At 35.3% G+C, this 19,525-nt stretch overlaps 1 protein-coding gene and 1 pseudogene across 7 annotated transcripts in view; one reads left to right on the forward strand and one right to left on the reverse strand.

Annotated features, from left to right (window-relative positions):
• Poc1b (POC1 centriolar protein B) overlaps positions 1 to 19,525 on the forward strand; it is an 81,634-nt gene that overhangs the window by 33,553 nt on the left and 28,556 nt on the right. For 5 of the 7 annotated variants that reach the window (XM_078053034.1, XM_005324428.5, XM_021725793.3 and 2 more), the window contains 6 exons: positions 7,885 to 7,992; positions 8,381 to 8,496; positions 9,855 to 9,988; positions 11,940 to 12,008; positions 12,784 to 12,936; positions 19,027 to 19,107. In XM_078053034.1, coding sequence (XP_077909160.1) covers positions 7,885 to 7,992; positions 8,381 to 8,496; positions 9,855 to 9,988; positions 11,940 to 12,008; positions 12,784 to 12,936; positions 19,027 to 19,107 — 661 coding nt within the window. Of the gene's footprint in view, positions 1 to 7,884; positions 7,993 to 8,380; positions 8,497 to 9,854; positions 9,989 to 11,939; positions 12,009 to 12,783; positions 12,937 to 18,757; positions 18,786 to 19,026; positions 19,112 to 19,525 lie in introns of those variants that run through there. The other 2 variants (XM_078053035.1, XM_078053033.1) reach the window with 2 other exon arrangements.
• Positions 156 to 1,208, reverse strand: LOC101957813 (nocturnin pseudogene; annotated as a pseudogene).

Raw genomic sequence — 19,525 nt, forward strand, 5'->3', positions numbered from 1 at the left:
TGTGAACTAACAGGATCCTTTCCCAAGGGCATGCTGGAAATGTAGGAAGGGACATGACAGAACCTGGGAACCCTTCCTTAGGCAACTTCCTATATTTCAGTTTCCTGAAACATCCCTGGGTAAGATTCCTGTGATTAAAAAGACCAGATCAGCTTTTAGAAAAGTCTGCCAGGTTCCTCATTAAAGCTAAAGTTATATACTTGAGAAAGGTGGTCTGAGGGGTAATTGAATGATGGAAGCCAGTTGGGTCACTGTTCTTCAGTGAGAGCCGACTGCAGGCTCAGAGCAAGTTTGGAATACCATATGCAATACAGGGCATGCCTGCATTCCCCCCAGGTCCAGATTTTCAGGTCATGTACAGAGGCACTTAGCAGCTTGAAGGCGCCGTTCAGATTGAGGATGGAAGAAGCAAAGTGTTTGTAGACCTTTTTGTTTGGCTCTGTGTTGAAGTCCCCATAAACTATCAGGGGAATCTTGGCACCTTGGGTGATGTTCTGCAGGTTATGGAGAAGGTCACAGCCCTGAGCAGATTGAAACCGCTCCCAGGCAGTGCATGCTTTACATTAGGTGACAGCAATGCAGAACTGTGCTCCTGATTCCTTGCACTCTAGGGTCTGAGCAGTGGCCACCTGATTGGTTTTCAGCATCGTGGCTATCAGCCTGATTGGCACTATTGACGGAGTTTGAATCGGTTTTGGAGTAAAAATAAGGCACATCCATCTGGTCCATTGTTGTGTTTGACATCTAGACAAGGTGACTAGGGCTTCAGGAAAAAGGTACCTTGATAGCCCAGTCGACTGAGGAGCAGATGAAAGTGTCAAAATAGCGGTCTACCTCTTGTAGGCACAGTATATCGGGCTGGTAAGCAAGGATTTCCTCCAGTCTAAGATAGTTCCTCTCTTCCCACTTGAGAGCTTCAGCAGGGCATTGTACAGAGTTGTCCTTGCCTTCTCCAAGAGCTTGGGTGAGGATGTTCCATTGCATGACCCTAATGGGTGAGTGGCTTTTGGGGCAATCTGTCCTCAGATCCACAAAGTCCCTCTGGAACTGGGAAGATAAGTACAGCCCTGCACTCCTAGCTCTTTAGGATCAATGGGCTCCAGATGTTCTGAGTCAGGTGACACCAAATACTCTAAGTGCTGAGAAGCAGTGCTGCTGTTCAGTGTCTTGGTGAGAGCACTGAAGAGTCTGCTTATGCCGTTTCCCATCGAACATGCTGTCTGGGAACATGACCTCTCAGTGCCAAGGGTCTTGGGAGCGGGACAATCACAGGTGGGGGAACCCCAGTACTTTCTATGAAGTTATTATACGTGGCTACAGAGACAGCAGCCATTAGTGCCAGAAGAAATGAATAGTTGAGTTTTCTGGACTAACCATTGTTTATGACCATGTATCTTAATTTAAATAAGTATTTAAAAATAGTTGTCCTACTGGGAAATATACTCACACTTTAAAAATATATATTAGTGTTGGGCTGGGGATGTGGCTCAAGCAGTAACGCACTTGCCTGGCATGCGCAGGGTGCTGGGTTCAATCCTCAGCACCACATAAAAATAAAATAAAGATGTTTTGTCCACCAAAAACTGAAACTGAAAAATAAATATTAAAAACTTCTCTCTCTTCTCTCTCTCATATATATATAATTTATAAATGTAGTTTAAAAATGTTTTTCTGAAATTCATTTGTAAAAATATTGGAGTTTTGTTGCAGTCATTCCTCAACTAGGAATTTATATTGAATAAGTCCTTTTTTGTAATGAAAGTTATTGTTGTCAGTGTAATTTCAATGACAAGAAATTAGAAAGAACCAATTTGCCAAATTAAAAAAAAACAGTTAAAAATACTTAAGATTATTATGAAGCCATTGAAGTGGTGGTATATAGAAGTTATGGCATGAAAAAGTGTTTACGAGGAGCACAATTCAGAATTTATGATTATAGTATAAAAGACTATACATGAGCAAAAGATAAGGTGCTGATCATTCATAAAATATAAAATGTGATTGGGTTTGGGTGATGAGATTCTGAACTTTTAGACTTTTTAATATTTATCAGTTTTTTTAAATGATTTTTCTTTAATGAAGACATTTATGATTTTAAATATATGAATAGGTACAAAAATTATCTTCTTTTAGTTGCATTAGACTCAAAGTTTAAATTACTGTAGCCCTATATTTTTTTAAAAGAGAGAGAGAGAGAATTTTAATATTTATTTTTTAGTTTTCGGCGGACACATCTTTGTTTGTGTGTGGTGCTGAGGATCGAACCTGGGCCGCACGCATGCCAGGCGAGCCCACTACTGCTTAAGCCACGTCCCCAGCCCTGTAGCCCTATATTTTTTAAGTGGTGTATATTGTGACATACATGTTTCTTTATGATGTCCTTAGAGAAAAACAAGTAGAAATTAATGATGAGAGAACTTTTCCAACATTATTGCTTATCCTGTATTAATTTTAGGGGGAAGGAGATGGGCTTTTGATTTTCATTTGGTAGTATTACAAGTGAGCTTTTGACCTTCTGAATTACAAAGATTTTTTTTATTATGGTAAATATATAGAGATGCTTCTCTGTTTTGATGGAATTACATCCCAATAACCCAACATAAGCTGAAAACATTAAGATGAATATGTCTGTAATACATCTAACCTACTGCACACCCTAGCATCACAGCACAATATGTTGTAGATTGTCAGTTGTTGTTCCCCTGATCACTGCATCGATGCCTAGGAGCTCCAGTGAACTGCTGCTGCCAAGCATAGAGACAGTTTGTACCTCATATTTCTAGCCTGGAAAGAGGTCAAAATTTGAAGAATCATTTCTGCTGAATGCATGGCCTTCACACTATTGTATAGTTGAAAAAATCATAAATCCAGCCATCATAAGTTAAGGACCATCTATATAACCATTACCATTTACCATTTTAACCATTTTTATGCATACAGTTCTATGGCATTAAGTGTATTCACATTGTTGTATCCAACAAATTAAAAATATTTTAAACATTAGCTTTCATTGGCTATATATAATATTAAATTAGTCTCTATTCTTTTAAAATACTTTTTAATTCCCTAAATATTTACCAAGGAACTTTTCAGTGCCAGGTACTGTGTTGGGATATAACTATGAATGAAGCAGGTATGGCCTCTCGTCTTCTGTTGAAGGAAGCAAACAGAACACTCAGTGGCGAGTGTGATGTAAATGTGAATCTGGGCCACTGTGAGACCACATCCTGGAGAGCTAACCTATTTGGGGCAGGTGCTAGTACTGAGAAAGGCTTCTGAAGAAGTGACACTGAAGGATATATAAAATCCTATTGTGTATTTTAAACTATATGAAGAATGAGGAACAGGGTTTGAGGCACCAGGAACAGCATGTGAGGACCTAAGAGAAGATGGCACAGTGCCAGGAAGAGTAGGGCAATGAAGATGAGACAAGAGGCCGGTCCAGGAGGACCTATTGCAAGTCAAGGGAAGGATGTCAGACTTTTGCTCAAGGCAGATATGAAACCAATGAAGGGTTTAAGCAGAAAAGTGACCCAATTTTAGATTTAAAGATTACTTTTGTTGCTGTGGAGATCAGAAGACTGAAGGGCCACTTATGGTAAAAGGAGTCAAGACCTGATAATGGATTGGGATGTGGGGAATTGGAAGAAACAAACAGAACTCCTCCTAAGTTTCTGAATTGAGAAACCCATTCACTGAGAAAGAGAATACTGAAGGAGCAGAGGGGTAGGAAGATTAGGACTGATTGGCTAGTTCAGTGTTGGAAGCACCTGCAGGATACCTGAGAGGAGATGCCCAGGGGTCAGTTGTACTCATGGCTAGAGATCCCAAGAAAGAAGTCTTTGCACATAAACAGTAAATGACCCAACAACCTATTAGCATGTTTCATGGTACATTTGTTCTTTTTATATCATTTTCATTTGCTTTTTTGTCCCTTAGCTGTTGTAGGAATTAATCCTGTTAACTACATTCAACAGATGGTTTCTCTTCTAATACTGACCAACACTTTAAAAAAAAAAAATCACTTTGTTGATTGCCTTGAATTTCACCTTCCATAAGTAAACACCAAATTCTGTTAAAGCAGACTTTGAGACTGCCAATTTTTTTAATGCATATATGAAAATTTTAGGTCTGAGTACAATCCAGACTCCCTCATTATGCCTATATGTTTGTGAGTTTCACAAGATTTCATAGTTGGCTGGTTGTAGTTCCAGCCCTAGAATTCAGGACTCTGCTTACTGGGCCATCTTATTTTACTACCTTTGACTGTTTCTCTTCCTATTGAAAACCTGTTGGCTTCAGAGTTCTTCATGCTCATGATTTGTTTCTTATGAGACATGGAACAGTAACTGCCTTGTTTCATCTTAGAATCCTGAAGCCTGGAAATACGTTTTCATAGAAAATTTATTTTAATGATAATAAATTTCCAAAGCAAAATTGGGACTGTCGCTCAGTGTTAAGAGCTCTGGTCTATGCACATAAGCAACATTTTCTATGCTGTTTCAGGAACTTCATAGACTCCAAGTTAAAGAACTTGTGTTATATAATTTGGGATACTCTCAAGGACATGTGAACCAGTTTTTCTAGAAAAAAAAAAAAGTACAAGATTGTCCTAATTTCTTGAGGGATTAGTTCAGTTGACTTCACAGGTGCCTTTCAGACAGTCCCTGTCTGCTGATCCGTTAGTCACCATTGACTAATATCCATGTCGGTGACACACTCTCAGGAAGTTTTAAAGGCGTCTGGGTGGTACTGAATTGGATAGTCAGAAATCTGCTAATTCTTCATAGAAATTTTATATCTTAAATTTTATATCTTAACATTCTTGAAATTAGCAGCTCTATGAGAAGCCTGGTTTTTGTTGTTGCTGTTTTTTATGCTAATCTATTTTTGATGTCTCTGATTAAAAATAAAAGGGAAGAGGAGATAGAAACCACCATTTTTACTTTCAACCCCTCCAAAGGTTAAGAAACAGATGCAGGAATTGTAGTATATAGAGAAGGGCAAAGGCCTTAACCCTGACACCCGCTGTGGGTGTATTATGTTGAACATGGAAACTCACTCCCTCTGGTACGGGTTTCTCTCAGCCTCCACCTCCGCTCATCTCATTCTCATCTCTGTCTCTGGGTTGGATCAAACCCAGGGATGCTTTACCATTGAGCCACATCCCCAGCCCTTTTTTTATTTCTTATTTTGAGACAGGGTCTTGCTAAGTTGCTGAGGCTGGCTTTGAACTCATTAGCCTCCTACCTTAGCCTCACAAACTGCTGGGATTACAAGGGTGCACCACCATGCCTGGCCCCCACTTATCTCTTTAGTGTGTGGAAATTACTCCCAGACTTTGAACCCTTCTGCTCAGAATGATTTTTTAGCTAATCAAGATCACCTGCTTTTCCTTATTCACAAGTTTCTTTAAAATTCTGTTTCTTCAGAGAAGCTTCTGTTGACAAATTACAACTTTTTTTTTTTTTGGTATTTTGGGTTTTTTTGTGGATTTTGTTTGTTTGTTTGTTTGCTTGTTTTTAAACTGGGGATTGATCCTAGTTCTGAACCACATTCCCAAGTTCTTTTTATTTTTCATTTTGAGATAGGGTCTTGTTAAGTTGCTTAGGTCCTCGATAAGTGCTGAGGCTGGGTTTGAACTTGTGATCCTCCTGCCTCAGCCTCCTAAGTTGCTGAGATTACAGGCATGCACCACCATGCCTGGCTTGGTACATTTCTTGTATCACTATCTAAATTATATCTTTTATATGTCCTTCCACCTCCCTAGAATGAAAGCTTCATGTGAGCAGGGAGCTTATTAATCTTATTCACAACTATATTTCTGTTATCCAGGGTCCTGCCGGTGCTGGCTACTGGCAGGTGCATAGTAAATCTTTGAATGACTCAGTGAATGAATATCTCCCCCCTAAAACTCCTCAAGGACAGAAACCATGCTTGTTCTCCTTACAGCTTGTGGCAGCACACGTGCACTTTTATTAAAGTATGGTTTGGGCCCTCTTAAGCTCACTGCCTCACCATATCCATCTACTTTAGAGCAATCTATGGTTTCCACAGAAGCCACCTGGAACTTTCAGTGTTCTAGATAATTTGGGCAGTAGAAAACACTTTCTTTTTTTTTTTTTTTTTTGTCAGAGACTTTAGCAAATTAGTTCTGAAGTTGGGCTATGGAAACAGCCTGGTTCAAACCTCGTTCAAACTCTCCTTATTGACCACATGACTGGCAGTTCCCTAAACTTTATGTGCCGAGTTTATTCAAATGTAAATCCAGGCAAGCAATAGCACCTTGTTTTATAGGATTATTTTGAAAATTAAATTAGTTGCTATAGGTAAAATATTAAGAACCATTCTAGAACATGTGCTCAATAAATGTGAGTAGGATGATAATGTGATGATAGAGGTAGGATTTGCTCTGAAATTTCTATACTTTGTTATTATATAATCATTCCATTTTATTAGACATTTTTCTTTATTGTTTTCTCAAAATGGCATCATTTAGAAATATTTTTATGATTCAACTATTCACATTGTCATTTTTTAAAAAGAAGAGACAATTTGATTCCTGCATTAGTTATTTATAGTTATTATGCTAAGTTTATTTTCATGTGGCTATTGAGTAGATTTTTCTTCCCCAGTTTCTGTAAGTTTCCTCTGGTTAGTGCATTTCTGTAATACTATTCTCTGTATTTCTTTTATTTTTATTTTCTTATACATTTTCTGGAGAAAAAGATTAATAAAATACTATCAGTTATAAAATAAGATGGATTTTATACAGCACGGAAGATTAACTTACAAGACTATTTTCATGACTTTTGAAAGATTATTTCACATAGAACTTAATTATATTTCTTTCTTTTTATCCTTCTTCTTACATGGTGAATCATAAATGCCAGATTCAAAGTTTCTCTCAGGAAGAATTATTTTTAGGTCAACCTTAAGAGTGGGATGGGGGTGTTGGTTCGAGAAGAAACTTCCAATTATGTTCCACACCCTTAATTAATGACTTAACAATAATCTGGACTCTGGGTGTAGAAGGAAACTATAAAGGAAATTGAAACGTGATCAGCCTAAGGCTTAAATCTGTTTTTTTGTTTTGGTATTGCTGAATGTTAAAAGTAAACATACCTATTCATAGTTTCCTAATAGTCAAAAATTTCTTTCATTTTCTGTTTGGCCCTCTTTAAAAAAAAAAAAAAAGGATCTGAGAAGAACAGACAGCTGAAAAGCAGTAAGCAGTAGAGGAGGTGTCTGAGATCTTCCTCGTGTTTGCTAATAGAGCCTGGGGGATAGGTTTGTCCATGGACGAGCTTCTCTCCTGTCTACACGAGTTGTCCTACTTTCAGTCCACTGGAGCTCTCTGGCCTCCCCACATCCTGGAAGTTATAGGCTTGAGGAGTTAGGTTCTTTTTTGGTTGATGTCACTTAATTTAATTCTCACCAATCCCTTTCTTATAAAAAGCTTTGCTGAAGATTGGTAGGATGAGTAGAAAAGGCTCTCTTGAGTCATATGGATAATACTGAAAAATGACAGAAAAAGAAGAAAGAAATACAGTACTTTAAAAATACAAGGTAGTTGGCTTGGAAGCTGTGCAGAGTTGAATAAAAAACTAAATACCATAAAACTAAATTATTTGAATAAAAGAATAAAAAGAAAATTGGTTAGTCTACATAGCCTATTTTGACCTTTCAGGGTTTGTTAATATTGTTCATCATATGATATTTGGTTAGAAAGATGCTGGTTGCAAAATATGACTTGGCCCATGGTGTGGTAAAAGTAGCCTGGTGTGCCATATGTACAGCGTGATTTGCATATGCTGTGGCAGTGTAGGGTGGTAACTGTTGGGAGCTTTTTACAAACAGAATCTTATTTCCTCTGCTTTCTAGATTTTCACCTGATGGAAGATTAATTGTATCATGCAGTGAGGATAAAACTATTAAAATATGGGATACCACAAATAAGCAGTGTGTTAATAACCTCTCAGATTCTGTAGGGTAAGTCCCATCCTTTGTACATGTTTGTATGGATCAGTTTGCTAAGGAGACATGTCATTGTAGCATTTTTAAAAAGAAATGAGGATAGGGAAGGGAAGTATAGAAGCTCATTAGATTAGACAAAGGAGAATAAAGGGAAGGGAGGAGTAATAGGAATAGGAAAGATAATAGAATTAATTGGACATAAAGTTCCTATACTCATTTGAATACACAACCAGTGAAACTCCACATTATGTTCAACCACAAGAATGGGATCAAAATTGTAATGGGTTGCACCCCATCATGTACGTATAATATGTCAAAATATGCCCTACTTCATGTATATCTAAAAACAACAAATAAAAAAAAAGAAATCAAAATATTGGTCCATCTTAATCTTTCCTCATAGATTTGCAAATTTTGTGGACTTTAATCCTAATGGTACATGCATAGCTTCAGCAGGTTCTGATCATAGTGTAAGGATCTGGGATATCAGAGTGAACAAGTTACTCCAGCATTATCAAGGTAAGTCAGCTAACAAAAGCATGCAGGTTCTGAATGCTGCACTGGGAAGCACCCATTCCCCTCTTTGGTGTAGTTTGGCTCTCTACATGGGCGTCAGGGGCTGCCTTTGAATTGGCCATGAACTGTGTAGTAGCTCCCATCAATAGTAGAAGCAAGAGGGAAGAGGGAGGTAAAGGGATTTTAAAAAACAATATTAGGGCTATTTAAAAAGAAGAAGTTACTGTAGAGTTTTTCAAACTCTAGTTTGCTACTTTGTGTGAGAAGTCAGGTATAGAAACTGACATTGAATTCTGAATCTCAAAAGAGTTATATGAGTCCAACTAGATATCATAACTGGTAGAAAACGATTTCCTATTGTGCCTATGTATTGAAACTAAAAGAGAAGTGAGTGAGTTTTCTTGGCTTATATTAGAATTATATAAATCCACAATGTTATTGCACCTGAGTATAATAATAGCTATTGCTTACTCATTGTTCACTATGTAGCAGACACTGTGCTAAGTCCTCACAGTATTCCTAATAGGTATCATATTTCCTCCATTTTAAAGATAAGGAAATTGAGTCTTAAAGACAGTAACTTTCTTAAATAATTGCTATAACTGTCTTAGGTCTTTCTGCTGACAAAGTGCAAGGAAGAACCAAGTTTTGATCACTGCATTGTACTGCCTCCTATTGGAAGGATGGTATCTAGAAATGAATTCTCAGACTCGGTGGCAGGATTTTGCCTTTCACATATATCTCTACACTCTGTTACCCTTAATCCCAAACCCCTAATTGGTTATTAAATTTAATTTGAGGCTAGGTTATATACCTTATATGAGCTGTTTGCAATTAACTCTTAATTATATAGGTGATATAGCCAAAGACTTTACAGTTATGTGGTCAATAAGATTATCTTTATAACTCACTTCTCTTTTAGTTTCAATACATAGGCATGGTAGGAAATCGTTTTCTACCAGTTATGATATCTAGTTGGACTCATATAACTCTTTTGAGATTCATAATTCAATGTCAATTTCTATACCTGACTTCTCACACAAAGTTATTCTGTCTCATTAACCGGAAGCTTAATGTTGGGTATGGTCAAAATATTTATCTTAGGTATAAAAAATGTTGGTGTTATTGGAAAATGGCCTGTAATTGATTCTTGTTTTCAAACTAAAATTGATATAAGGTAAAAAGGGCCTTCTTTTGCCTTGTAACATACATATAATTATGTATGTTATAGTCCATATGTATAATTATTATAAATAAAAATAAATTGTATTGAAATGCAACTATGAAGTTATTAAAGATCATATGACATAATAAAAAAATAATTGTTAACTGAATTTTTGCTTTGATTTTCTACAAATTAGTTCACAGCTGTGGAGTTAATAGTATATCATTCCATCCTTCCGGTAACTATCTGATCACTGCCTCTTCAGATGGTACACTTAAGATTCTGGATCTCTTAGAAGGAAGACTCATATATACACTTCAAGGACATACGGTATTATTAAGATTTTTGCTTTTTAAATAATATGTATTTTAAAATCTTGATCCATTTTATTATATGCCTTTATTGTTTTTCTAGGTTGTAGCATACTTTGCCATTATCACCAAACCAAAAAAAAAAAATTTATTTCCAAGACTATGTTTTTTTGCTCTACAAATAACTCTTAGAAACACCATTTATTGTAATTCTTGTCAAAATCAATATCTTTCAATGACCATTAAGTAAATGGCACTGTCTTCATTAGAATGTAGCACAGTGTGATTAGTTAAATGGTGGTTAGTTAAATGGTGGTGGGTAAGTTTATTTATTACTTCTGATCTTTCTATCATGTGGAGCCTTTTTCACTAGCTTTAATAGCCTCCCACACCCCTTGCTTCCTCTGATTGGTGAATTTAGCAGGAGAACCCTGGTAAGGTAGCCCAGCATTTTCACTCTCCAGCCTTAGTAGTGAGCCTGACTTCACTGTTTTTCTGTGATACTTCTTAGGAGAGAGTTGTCCTTATCCAGTGTTGCCTGTGACTCAGTCAAACCTGGCTCATTGTGGGCATCAGTTCTAGAAAGCCTTACATAAAAGCCACATTCTCTTTCTATAAGCTTTTGTTAGGTTTTTTTTTCTTTCCTTTTTAAAAAGGTAATATTTTTCCTCCCATGTGCCTCATTTATTTCTTATTTCTCAATGTGCTTAGAACCAAGTAGGGAAGAGGAATTAAGAATTTTTTGAAGTATATAAAATATTCCTCCTTTATAGGTAAATATTCAGACTTCTCTGATTTTTTAATAATATTCTCTCTCTCTCTTTTTTTTAAATTATACTAGATATTTCCTTTTAACCAAGTATAAGCTGTTTAGGTAAAAAAATAGAGTGAACTTTATGGGGTTCTTTCCACCATTGTATTTCCTGCCTTGCTTTGCTTTATCGTTTGTTCTGTTAAGGGGAAGCATAAGTAGACTAACCAGCTCAGATATATGCATACATATAAACTTAAGCTGAATAAACACAACCCATGAAAGTGGACAAGGACTTAAATATTCATGAAAGAAGTACAAAATAATGAAAAAGATAAACTATTTAAGAGAAAAACACTATACATGAAGATGGAATTTTTCATAATCTGAAGATGAGGATGTTGATGAAGCTTTAATATTCTTAAGTCTGGAATGGTCTATTGAAAAATACCAAATGTTTTTCCCCCAAACTTGTCTTATATAGGTTAAAGGCATATTAAAATGAACAGAACATATTAATATTTGAGGAGAAAATAATCCCTCTTATCTTGACTGAAGACTGACCTGGAGGCCATGCATCTGACGGCTATGCTGAATTCAGTGCTGAATGCATCCCTCACCTGTGAATCCCTTATTCCTCACCTAGGTGGTGGCAGTAACTGCCACACTGGCTTCCAGTCATTCACTCTTGCTCCAGTTCTTCATTATCACAGTTGTGCTATTGATTTTCAGAGTCACATCTCCTATCTATGCCCTGCTTTTAGTAGCTCACAACTGCCTACTTCAGAAGGGAGAACTCATTTCCCATTGTGTTCAGGAAATGACCTTTGTTTATGTAGGCTCCTTCCCATCCCCTATAGATTTATCATTCAATTTCTGCTAAGTTTTCAGTTAGTTGACTACAGAATATAAAGGCAGAAGATCTTAGCAGAAATTCTGATTAACTTACACATGTACAAACTTGTCTTTAAAGGAGATTTTTTTTTTTACTAACTGTTAGCATTCCTTTTTTGTTTAGTATTATTTAATTGGGTTTTAATTGAGTTGGTTCTTTTACTGTCTTTCCTCTGTAAGCATTAGTTGCTAGAAACTAGATATGTTCTGTCAGACTTACTGCATAAGTACTCTATATAAATTGTGATGAAAAATTGGTACTCACAGTCTTCTTTGCCATCAGGAAGCATTACCAGTGTTTCTTTTGTCTCCCTTTATGTCTCAGGGACCTGTATTTACTGTTTCATTTTCCAGAAGTGGAGAGCAATTTACATCAGGAGGTGCAGACACACAGGTTTGTACATCTTTCCGCTCTCTCTTTGATGGGATAGAGGAATTTGATTTGAATAAAGCAATCTTTGACCTCTGTTGGGATTTTTATGGCCAGCTAGTTTGTGTATGTTAAGATGATTAGCCATGGGTTTATATTTCAATTTAGTGACAGGAAGTCTGCTATCTCATAGCTGAAACAGTTCCAATTATAATAGTTTTTGGAATTCAGCAGTTATTTTCTTTTTCTGATTTCACACTTAATTATGCATGTAACTGACATGGAATGTGTAGTTTTATGGTATAGTGCTTTTGCTTGGATTATTTCCAAATCTTTTTCTATATATCTTGTTTTTGTGGAAAACAAATGTTAAGCTTCTTGAGGGTGATAAGTATTAATCATTTATGAAGCTTATTTGCATTTATTTGAAATGGCCAAAATTATTTATAGTCAGATTTATTAAATAAAGTAGATGACCTAATCAAAAGCATGGTTTGGACTTTTGGGAAAACAAGAGAATTTTAAGTTAATATAATATTATCTTATTATGAATTTTAAGGCAGACATGAAAGCAACTTGAAATACTAAATTTCTCTCCCCACTATGTCTAAAAAAGTATGGAGAAACAGTAACACTGCTGAAATATACATGCATGTGTATGTGTGTATGGAGATAGACATATATCCTTTTTGACTAATTTGAGGGACAATTCTGTATATTTGGTTTCTTATAAATAAGTCATTTATGTTGTTTATACATTACAAGCAAATAACTACCAACATTATTGACTTTTTTATAGGTCTTATTGTGGAGGACTAACTTTGATGAATTGCATTGTAAAGATATTAATAAAAGAAATCTCAAAAGACTGCATTTTGATTCACCACCACACCTGCTTGATATTTACCCAAGAACACCACATACTCATGAAAGAAAATTAGAGACTGTTGAAGTGAGTATTTTGTGCATATTTGTCCTAAAGTTTGGAGCTTTTATTCAAGTAGGTGTTTGAAATTATATTTAGTTATATAAAACCTAGTCCTACCCTAAAATAAAGAAAGTCTATTGTTTTCACTAATAAAACTATATGCATGTGGTAGTGTATAATAATGTGAAAGCCTTTTATATTCATTTCTTGAAGGCCTTGAAATAAAGCTAAAAATTGTGTGACAATACTATAAGATAAGAAATGAAATCTAAGGCCTCAGGTGACTGTGTGGTCTGGCTGGCCTCATATTCGAGACATTTTTAGGGAGGTCATCATATGAAGTACGTCAAGGGACTGGGAATAAAGGGTACAAATTTTCATTACAGTTGTTGAAATAGGTATCTTAAAACCCTTCTGTAGTTAAAAAAAAAAAAAAGAAAGAAAGAAAAGAAAATCTTATGACCAGAAAAAAAAAGAGAGTTAAGCATAAGCCTAATAACTAAAACCATTTTATTACCTGCCTACATATGTTTTTGGATATGTAATTATTTAACTCTAATTTTGTGTTGTTTGTTTTGTTTTTCTCAGTACTGGGGGTTGAAATCAGGGCCTTGCACATGCTAGGCAAACACTCTACCTGCCACTGAACTTCACCTGAGCCCTTTACCTTAGTTTTGTTTATGTGTTCCCTTAGGTCATATAGATTTACATATGCTCTCATCAAAGAGAAATTCTTTGCTGGATATTTAGCTGGTGTTAGCCTGCTGATTGCCATTTTGTATAATTCTTCTTAATCTCTTTTCTTTTCCAAGAGCTAGTATCAGAAATCACTATTGCCTGTTTATCTTTTTATCTGATTCTTTTTCTTTTTTTTTTACCATTTAAGAGATTTTCTTTGCATTTAGAGTGGGTATTTTGAGTTCTGAAACTTGTTCCTGAGTGGCAATGCACAGTAGCTTGTCACTATTTCAGGCTTTGTTCTCAGGTCTGTGGTCTTCCACATCAATTTCTTCTCCCTCCTCTTCTTCCTCTTCCTCTTTCTCCTCTTTCTCTCTTCCTCCTCCTCCTTCTCTTCCTTCTCCTTCTATCCCTCTCCTCCTTCTCCTTCTTCTTCTTCCCTCCTCCTTCTCCTCCTCTTCTACTTCTTCCTCTTTCTTTCTTCCTCCTCTTCTTCCTCCTCCTCATCCTTCTTCTCTTTCTCCTTCTCTTCCTCCTCCTCCTTCCCTCTTCCCCCCTCCTTCTCCTCTTCATTTTATTTTTAATATTTTTAAATTGTAGATGGACATAATAACTTTATTTTATTCATCTATTTTTATGAGGTACTGAGGATCAAACCCAGTGCCTCACTTGTGCTATGTAGACACTCTACCACTGAGCCACAACCCCAGCCTCATCAATTACTTTCTTAAATTTTGATTTCCTTAGTCTTGATCCTCTCTGTTACCTCAGGCATTTCTGTTGGCCTCAGTTGTACAAGTGTATATATGTTTTTTTCTTTCATAATTTTTTAAACTATTTTTAAAATTTTGTTTAATCCATTTATATCTTTGGATTTCTGTCATAGTTTTTCCTTGATTGTATTGGTTTTCAATTATTTGCTATAATTTTCTTCCTCTTTAGTCTTTCTGTTCTTCTAAAGAATTAGCCATTGTGCTTCATTACTACTTCTTTTTTTTAAAGAGAGAGAGAGAGACAGAGACAGAATTTTTTAATATTTATTTATTTATTTTTTAGTTTTCGGTGGACACAATATCTTTATTATTTTTTATGTGGTGCTGAGGATCAAACCCAGCACCCCCTGCGCATGCCAGGTTAGCGCGCTACCGCTTGAGCCACATCCCCAGCCCTTTATTACTTCTTTATGCTACTTCTTTTTTTTTTTTAAAGAGAGAGTTAGAGAGGAGAGAGAGAGAGAGAGAGAATTTTTAATATTTATTTTTTAGTTCTCGGCGGACACAACATCTTCGTTGGTATGTGGTGCTGAGGATCGAACCCGGGCCGCACGCATGCCAGGCGAGCGCGCTATCGCTTGAGCCACATCCCCAGCCCCATATGCTACTTCTTATATCATTTTTTTTTCTGTTTTTTGAAAGAAAGAATATAATTTGCTTATTGTTCATCTCATTTTTTATTCAATGTCTTCAGCTGTAGGTATGTTTATTGATCCCTGCAATTACATATGTTAATATAAAATAAAGGTGAGCTATATTTTAATTTAACTTGAGTATCCTTATGTTACTAAGGCTGATTGTATTGGCTTTTGATATCTTAGCATTTCTGTGGCTTGGCTGGGCATGATCAGGAAAGAGATACCCTATTCCCCTATCATCTACTTAGCCACCTCACCAGAGTGGTGAGGCCAGGCCTAGATCTCCTCACTCCTATTCAGTATTTTCATGACACAGTGCTATCTCAACATAGAGATGCAAGCCATTTTCTCTGTGATTTACTGGCAGCCCATGTCCGTTTAAGAAAGCTAGACTTTCTTTAAAATGTCAATAAGTTGTCTGAGTAGCTCTGACCTGACTGTACAGCCAGAAAGCTGAAAAATCCACCTGGGTTATTTAGTATTTCGAGGTCAGGATGACCCAGGCCATGCAAAGCCTCTCTCAACTGTATTTTTCAAATATAAACTTAAAAATTCTATTAAAAACTGACTTTTCCTTCTGGAATTAGAGTTCACTTGTACTACAGAAAGAGCATTGTGATTGAAGGGTTTTTGTTATTGTTCTTTTTGTTTTACCTTAAGGAAGTCAACCTTATATATACAGTTTAAATTATCGTCAAACTCTCATTACTGCTTGAATTTAAGTATATGGCTTAGTTTTGTAAATCCTATGATATGAATTGCCAAGGAAATAGTAAGAGTCTGCATATGAACATCTAATTGTTCAGGGTTTTTTGTTTGTGTTTGTGTTTTTGATAAAAATTTCATAATAAAGCAGAGGATAATGATTATATAATTATATATTATATAATTATAATATTATGAGAAAATTATTAATTGCTAAATTTTTTTCTTTTATTTTGTGATTTTCTATCTATTTATTTATTTATTTTCCTTTTTGCTGTGTGTGTGTGCGGATAGGGGGTTGGGGGGATGGTACTGGGGATTGAACCCAGGGCAGTCTGCCCTGAGCCCATCCAAAGCCTTTTTAAAATTTTATTTTATTTTATTTTTGAAATAGGGTCTCAAGCCTTCTGAGTAGCTAAGATTACAGGCATGCACTACTGCCCAACTCAAACTGTTTTTTTAAACACTTTACTTCAAATTAAGGCATATGGAAATCTCCAGAGCCAAAAATCTATTTAATTTAAAACTTTCACTTAGAATGAAAGAGTATGAATCAGGATAGAAACTGTGCAGTGTCAATTTATGATTAATAAACTATAGTGCTTGTAGAAGGTCAAGGTTTTTACTATGAGGTGCTTCTTCTTTTCATGTGATTTAATTTTTTTTAATTTTATTTTTTAGTTGCAGTTGGACACGACATCTTTATTTTACTTATTTATTTTTATGTGGTGCTGAGGATCGAACCCAGGGTCTGATTTAATTTTTTTGAGCAATTCCAATTTCAAATGGTTAGACCAAATTGTATTTTCATTGGTAAACGTCTTACTATTTACGCTAGGTGGCAGTAGATAGAAGAGAATAAAATGTCTGAAAGCAATCTCTGGACAACTAAACTAAGACTGAAAGGAAATTAAGTCACCCCCAGGTTACTTGTCTTTGCCTTCGATGCAAACTCAGTTTACAGCTGGAGGCTTGGTTGCTTTCTGCTTTATGGAACAGCCAGAAAGAAGCAGAGTGCCGGCTGGCTGGACAGTAGTCCCTCATGCTCATCCTACACAGATTTTTCCCTCCTTTACTGTAACAAGGCAATTATTGGACACATGCAACTCCATGCCTAGCACTGTTTGGCTGGATAATTATAAAATGTTCTGTTTCTGAAACGACAGTATACCCATCAAGACTGATAAGTGTCTTAAAAATCATTCTAGTCTTCTAACTGCCAGCTCAGCCTTTCTTGCAGCAGTGTTGGACTACCACAGTAGTGTCTCCGCTGCTACACCAACTTATTCTTTATATTCTACACATCCCTCCCAGATTAACCTTTCTAAAGTATACTTTAGATATCAACTTTTTCTGCTTTGCCAAATCCCTTCACCCTTTATAATTTGACCCTTGCCAACCTCTCTAATTGTCTCTTTTTTCTACCCCGTGCAAAAAGTACTGTCAGCTTTCTGCCACTGTGCTGAGAAATGCTCTTTAACTCATCTCTCTGGTTTTGTCTTCTAAGCCTTTTTAAGGCCGCATTCAGCCACATTTCCTCCATCGGAAGCAGCTCTCACTGTCTAAGCACTTGGGCAACAGATTCTTCTGGGAGGTTCTTTAGTGCCTTCCTGTTAGGACCATTCATTTGACATAAAGTTCTGCATCGGTCTTTTCCTTTGTTTACTTCTTTGTATTAATGTTGTTTGAATTTTTGTTTGTTTTTGGTCTGTTTGGATTTTGAAATAACTTTCCTCAAAGGTAGTCATCATTGTAGGTAATCATTTCCTTGTTTTTCTTTGTGTTTTTTCTATATATGTTTAAAATATGTTATTCACCTATAAATGTTTTTGGACTTCATATCGATGAAATCATATTGAATATTTATTTCTGTAACTTGCTTTTTCATTTAATATTAAGATTTTTAGATTTATATATATGAATTCTGAATTTATATTTTCAGATGTTGTACAGAGTTTTTTTTCATTCATTTTTTGCTGTGTAGTCTTGCAGTTAGTTTGCCACAATAGTAATCCTCATAATCTATTTTACTATTAACAGACATTTGAGATATTTCTAGTTTTTTGGGTTTAAGACATTTAAACAATATTAAAAACAAAGGTGATATCATTGAATTTTCTAGTTTTTGTAATCTGATAGGTGTTAACTGATATTTTCCTTTAATTTTATTTAATTTTCTCATTACTAATATTTCTGAGCATCTCTTCATATGCTGATTAACTGTTACATTTTTACTTCGATTTTTTTTCTTAGGGTATAGCCATTTGTCACAATGATTTGTTTGTAGATTTGTGTATTTTAGATATTTATCCTTTTTCCATTTTAGGCATCATAATATCTCCTCCTTTATTATCTGATTGTTAACTTTGTGGTGTCCATTGTTAAAAAGAAATCCTGATTTTTTATATAACCACATCCATTTTTTTCTTTATGGTTTTGCTTTCTCAGTTTTTAAGATGATTTTCTCAGCCTGTCTTTACAAAAATATTTTTTTACTTGTTTTATAGCTTTAGCATAACAATGAGTTTTCTGATTTATTCACTGCCTGCCTTTATAGCCGTATTACTTAGGGATTCATACAGTGACCTGTTTTTCTCAAGTATAAATCCTCTGTCCTCTCTTATGTTCCCAATGTCTCTCACTAAATTTATTTCCCATATATATTTCTAAACTCTTTATAGCATAGCTTTGTATTTATTTGACTCTTCTTTAATGTCAATATAAGTTTTATTCATTTTCCCCCATAAGGTCTTATATTTTTGTATATTTATTCTGATATATTTTAAAATATTTATGTTATCATAAATGGTGTCTTTTTAAATGTCATGTTTTCTAACTGTATGCTTGAATGCAGAAATGCAGCTGATCTTTGTATCATGATTTGGGGACTAGTGGTTTTGTAAAATTCTCTTACTAGTTTCAGTGATTTAGCAATAGATTCTTTTGGGATTTCTTCCTAGGTAGTAATTTTATATATCAGTGAAAATTTATTTAATCTTTTAAAATTCTTATATCTTAATATTTTATTTCATTTCTTATCATAATGAACAGACTAGGATTTTTTCTTCATCTTTTTGAGGTGGGTCATTTTATTTTACTTTTAATATTCCCTTATAGGTAAATTACATTGATTTCTAATGTAAAAATTACCTTGTGTTCCTGAGATAAATTCAACTTTTTAATAGTCTTTTTTTAATGGATAGATTTGGTAGACTACTATTTTACAAACGTTGTATGTATCCAGTTTCTGTACACAAATAGCATCCAGTTTCTTGTGGTATCAAAAAAATTCATATTAACTTTTTTATGTATATGCACAGATTAATCCAAAGCTTGAGGTAATCGATTTGCAGATTTCTACTCCCCCTGTTGTGGACGTCCTTTCTTTTGATTCTACCACAGTAAGTTTTTTGTTTATTTGTCTGTTTGTTTTACAGTTAACTGGAATTTAATCATTTGACACAATCTGTATCCTTAAAAAGTATATAAGGGAGAAGATAAAATGTGGGCTAAGTAGCCTGACATTTTAGCCTAGAACAATTTTGTACAAAAAGTCACATGTACAATGTATCTTAACAGCCACAAGGGGGAGAAGTGCCAATTTTCAGAATAGCTTTTACTTCAAAGGCCTTGTGCTCTGTCTAGTTGGTTACCTATTAAGGAACCATGCAGTTACTTATTACTGCATAGTAACAGGTACCTGCATAGTTACCTATTAAGGTGACATTTCATACCTATTAAGGTGACATTTCACTTGCTGTGGCAGAACATATCCCCCACTTTGTTTCCAGATGTGCTAAACTTACTTCTAGACTTTTC

This window comes from Ictidomys tridecemlineatus, chromosome 6 (assembly GCF_052094955.1).
Source record: "Ictidomys tridecemlineatus isolate mIctTri1 chromosome 6, mIctTri1.hap1, whole genome shotgun sequence".
NCBI lineage: Eukaryota > Metazoa > Chordata > Mammalia > Rodentia > Sciuridae > Ictidomys > Ictidomys tridecemlineatus.